The sequence below is a fragment of the Nannospalax galili genome, unplaced genomic scaffold, assembly GCF_000622305.1.
Source record: "Nannospalax galili isolate Female #2095 unplaced genomic scaffold, S.galili_v1.0 scaffold1225, whole genome shotgun sequence".
Taxonomy (NCBI): Eukaryota; Metazoa; Chordata; class Mammalia; order Rodentia; family Spalacidae; genus Nannospalax; species Nannospalax galili.
In genome coordinates this window covers 529,004-533,238 of record NW_008352717.1, presented here as the reverse complement: position 1 = coordinate 533,238, position 4,235 = coordinate 529,004, and the positions used below count along the sequence as shown (strand labels likewise).

Here is a 4,235-nt window from a genome sequence, read left to right as displayed (position 1 = left end):
TCGAGGCCAGCCTGGTCTACATAGCAAGTTCCAGGCCTGCTGGTGCTATAGGGAGACCGTCTCAATAAGACAAAAACAAACAAACAAAAGAAGAGCATGGCCATAATCCCAGCAGTTGAGGGGCTGAGGCAGAAGGACAAGTTCAAGCCAGACTGGGCTACATTGGGAGACCCTGTCTCAAGAAAAACAAAAAATGAAAAAAAATCAGAACAAGATGAGGAGTACCAACAACAGGACGGTTCAGATCTTCCAAGATTTTTAGTGTCTGTTTGTTGGCTTTGTTGAGACAGGGTCTCCCTGTAGCCCTGGATAGTCTGGAGCTCACTATGTAGATCTTAGAGAGATCAGTCTGTCTCTGCCTCTGCCTCCTGAGTGCTGGGACTAAGGTTGTGCACCTGGCTTAATGTCTCATCTTTGAGTACTCAACAGTGACTTGCAAGGACAGTGTCTGGGTAGTGGCTCACAGGAGCAGGACTCTGCCCAATTAGGCTATCACCACCTGCTGAGAGCCACCTAGTCCTGTGAGAGTTCTACAAACAAGTAAAGCCTCTCTATGTATGCCTTTCTAATTTAATCTACTTTGGAAGTTATCCAAGGCTAAATTTATACCTACGCTGCTTAAGACATCAAAAGCAACATCAGAACCCAATCACCATCAGAGAATGCCATGTCCTTGCTGGCCTCTGCTCATGCAAATGCACTCCACACTGCTTCCTGGAAATGGCTCAGGAAGGTCCAGTTTCACTGTACAGCTCTTTCCTCCTCTCTGACCTGGACTGTTGGAACCATGGCCGACAGGTGGTGTGGCCTGCTGCCCATGCTGCTTGATGGAGGCACTGGGCACAAACTCAGTCTTCAGGCTGCGGAGGCCCATTCCAGAAGGAGGCATCATGAGCAGCCCCTGTGCAGGGGGCTCCTTGGGGTCCTCTGTGCTTGTCATCTTCCTTATACTGTGTTTGGGAGTACCTGTTGGAGAAGCTGAAGGCACAGGTTCCTGGAAGAAACAAAATAAAACTAGAATGCAGAAATGGGAAGAGGGACCACCTAGCCCTGTCCCTAGGGTTTTTAAAGACTCTATAATACATACTCTGCCCTCAAGACTCTAGAGACAAGAAAGTGACAGGGTTGTGACACTACCAGGCATAATTATCTCAACAGTGTCACAGAAGATTCAGTACCTTTTGGGAACTATGGCAGCTCTGCAGGAAGAGACTAGTTTTTGGCTCCAGAACAAATACCAAATGCTTAAGGTCATTCAATTTCAGTCAAATTCAACCAGAGCAAATGTCACAGCCATACAATTTTTTACTGCTCTGAGGGAGAGGGCTTACTGCTGTAAGAAAGTGGTTCTAGGGGCTTGGGGATGTGATCAGTTTATAGAGTGCTTGTCTTGCATGCATGAAACCCTGGGTTCAATACCACACCAAACAAATTGAACATGATGACACACACCTCTAATTCTAGCACTTGAAAGGTAGAGGTAGAAGGATCAAAAATTTAAGGTCACCCTTAGCTACAAATGATGTTGGAAGCCAGGCTTACACACAAGAAATTTTTTTTTTTTTTGTCTTTTTGAGACAGGGTCTCCCTGTAGCTCTAGCTGTCCTGGAACTCTCTATGTTAGACCAGGCTGGCCTTGAACTCACAAAGATCCGCCTGCCTCTGCCTCCCAAGTGCTGAGATTAAAGACGTGCGCCACCATGCCTGTCCCAAGAAATTTTTTTAAAGTATCTAACGGCAATATGATACCATGGAATTAGGCAAGAGTCACTTCACATGGGTTTACTTCACCCATCTCTCTAAGGAACCAGGGAAATGAACATTGAAGAACAGAAGCAGTTAGCCATTTCTGCTACAATTCTGCTCATACAGTGTAAAAATGATACAGCTGTCCTGTTGAGAAGACTGCTCTCTTTTCTTACCAAGTGCTTAAGATGGCTATTAACAGTGAAAAGTTGAGTGAGCCAATCAATGGCTCTGACACTTCTGAGGTTTCTTGGAGCATGTCTCAGAGCCCATGTGTGGTTTCTGTATCGTGCAACAGTTCCCACAAGTCCGGCACATGCAGTGGGAGGATAAGGATGGTTTTCCTAGCACTGCCCAAAAGGCTGCCTGCCAGCTCTCAGCTTAGAGGAGGTGAAAACACTGCTCTTGCTCTTCCTGAGCAGTAAATACAGCAGTAAAAGAAACTTCTTGAAATTGTTTTCAAGGCAGATTACTAAGTAAATGCTATCATTTAAATACTTCAACTAAACTCCCCTCTTGCTCAGTTTATTTCAACTCCAGAGAGCATTCACTGCTCCTTCATTTGACTTAGCTCTGAACCTCTCTGCAGTGGGGCTAAATAAATCAATGGCTTGAGGATTAACCCAAAGCTTTTGAAAACCTCTGACTTAGAAATTATGGTTTAAGCATAAGCTATAGTTGAGAAAAATACAAGCATAGGCAAAATTCCAAACATGTATGCAGCAAGACATGGATTTACAGGAAACAGTCCTCAGGCAGGAGCCATGGTACCGGATGGTTCGTGAGCCCTGTACAGCTGAGATGTCAGAGTACGTGCTCTTCTTTGGCTACTGGAACACGTAGCAGACATACCTCACACATGCAAGTGCATTAAAGGGCAAGTGGTAAAGAGGAAATTATCCACCTCACAGAGACCGCATCAGTCGATATTGACTGTGTATGTAGAGGTGAACTTCACAGTTATGTTCATCAGATTACCAGTATATGAACTAATGACACACTCCACACAACCCTTATGGAATTCCACAGAATAACCACTGGGTGTAACAGGATGGCTTTCCTAGGATTAGAGATATAAAATGAGATCATTCAGGAAGGCCTAACCAGCTCTAAACATAGACATTCTTCCTAAGGGGCCTTAAAGAGAGCCTCTCAATCTAGCCAGGAAGCAACTCCCTAAAACCAAAACAAAAGTATCAAGGCAGGTTTTCCTGGCAATGAGGAATTTCAAAGGGCTAGCACTGGAGAGTTGCTTTGATTTGTTTTTTCACTTTCTTTTGAGTACATGAATGTGAGTTGGCTGCTGAATCCCATAAGGTTTTTCAGAATAACCAAGAGGCAAAAAAAAGAAAAAAAAAAAAACAAAAAAAACACATTATACCTTGAAGAAAAAGCAATTCTTGTATGCACTGCCACTTAAAATTAAATCCTCAAAAACAAATGCACAGAAGTTTTTTCATTAGAATGCTATAAACTGTACTATTATTTGGCTTAACAAAATAAAAATCCTTTTGTAAAAATATCTTCAAATAGTTTGGCAATTCTTCCAAGGCTCACTTTGAAGTATGCTTCAAAGCCCAATCAGTCCAGTACCTTTTTTGGAAGGGTAGAGAAATAAAAACATTGCTACTAACCTAGATTACCCTTTCTGGACACAGGTGACTTGTTCCTAAAACATTTAGTCCGATCTCAAAACAAAGATTTATCATAAATAAATTCATTCCAAAGAACTTCCTATGTGATCCGCAGGTTAAATTGCAGTTACACTCCCTGGACCTCCAGAGAGGGGAGGGGCTAGAGATGAGTGCAATCACCAATGGCCAGTGAGTCCATCAGTAAAGCACTCATAAAAGAACCACCATGAAAACCCTAAACAACAGGTTTAGAACTATCAGGTTGGTGACTACATCGCACATGAGAAGGGTGGCATGCTCCAATTCAGGGAGAGAAGTTTCTGTGCTCCTGACTCACAACACCTCTAAACCTATTCATCTGACCCTCCAGCTAGGCCTTTTCTTCCATTGTCTAAAAGGAACCAAGAAATGTGCTTCCCCTGAGCTCTATAAGCTGCTATAGGAACTTTGAATCTCAGGAGGGGTTGTGGGAACCGGTGATCGATAGCTGAGGCACAGCAGACCTGGACTTGTGGTTGGTATCCAAAGTAAGCCGAGTTGGCTTCAGGGAAAAGCATCATGACTGAATTAAAGGACACTCAGCAGCTGCCTGGAGAGATGGAAATGGCGGGTGAGGGGAAGAGCCCACACAGCTGCTGTCAGAAGTGCTATGAATAGAGGAAACAGTTTCTAATATGTAAAGAATTTAGCACCAAATGACATATGATAGGTGTTCAACTAGTGTCAGCTACTTGCTACTATTTTTTGACTGCTGGGCTAAAAAGAGGGATTTTTTTTTTTTTTTTTTTTTTTTTTTTTTTTTTTTTTTTTTTTTTTTTTTTTTTTTTTTTTTTGGGGTGTGTTGTTGGGTGTGGG

At 43.0% G+C, this 4,235-nt stretch overlaps 1 protein-coding gene across 1 annotated transcript in view; it reads right to left on the bottom strand.

Moving 5' to 3' along the window:
- The window catches only part of Vps13d (vacuolar protein sorting 13 homolog D), a 250,567-nt gene that overhangs the window by 190,091 nt on the left and 56,241 nt on the right, over positions 1 to 4,235 (bottom strand). The window contains exon 26 of the mRNA XM_008849943.3: positions 772 to 994. Within this exon, the coding sequence (XP_008848165.2) occupies positions 772 to 994 (223 nt within the window). The remainder of the gene's footprint in view (positions 1 to 771; positions 995 to 4,235) is intronic.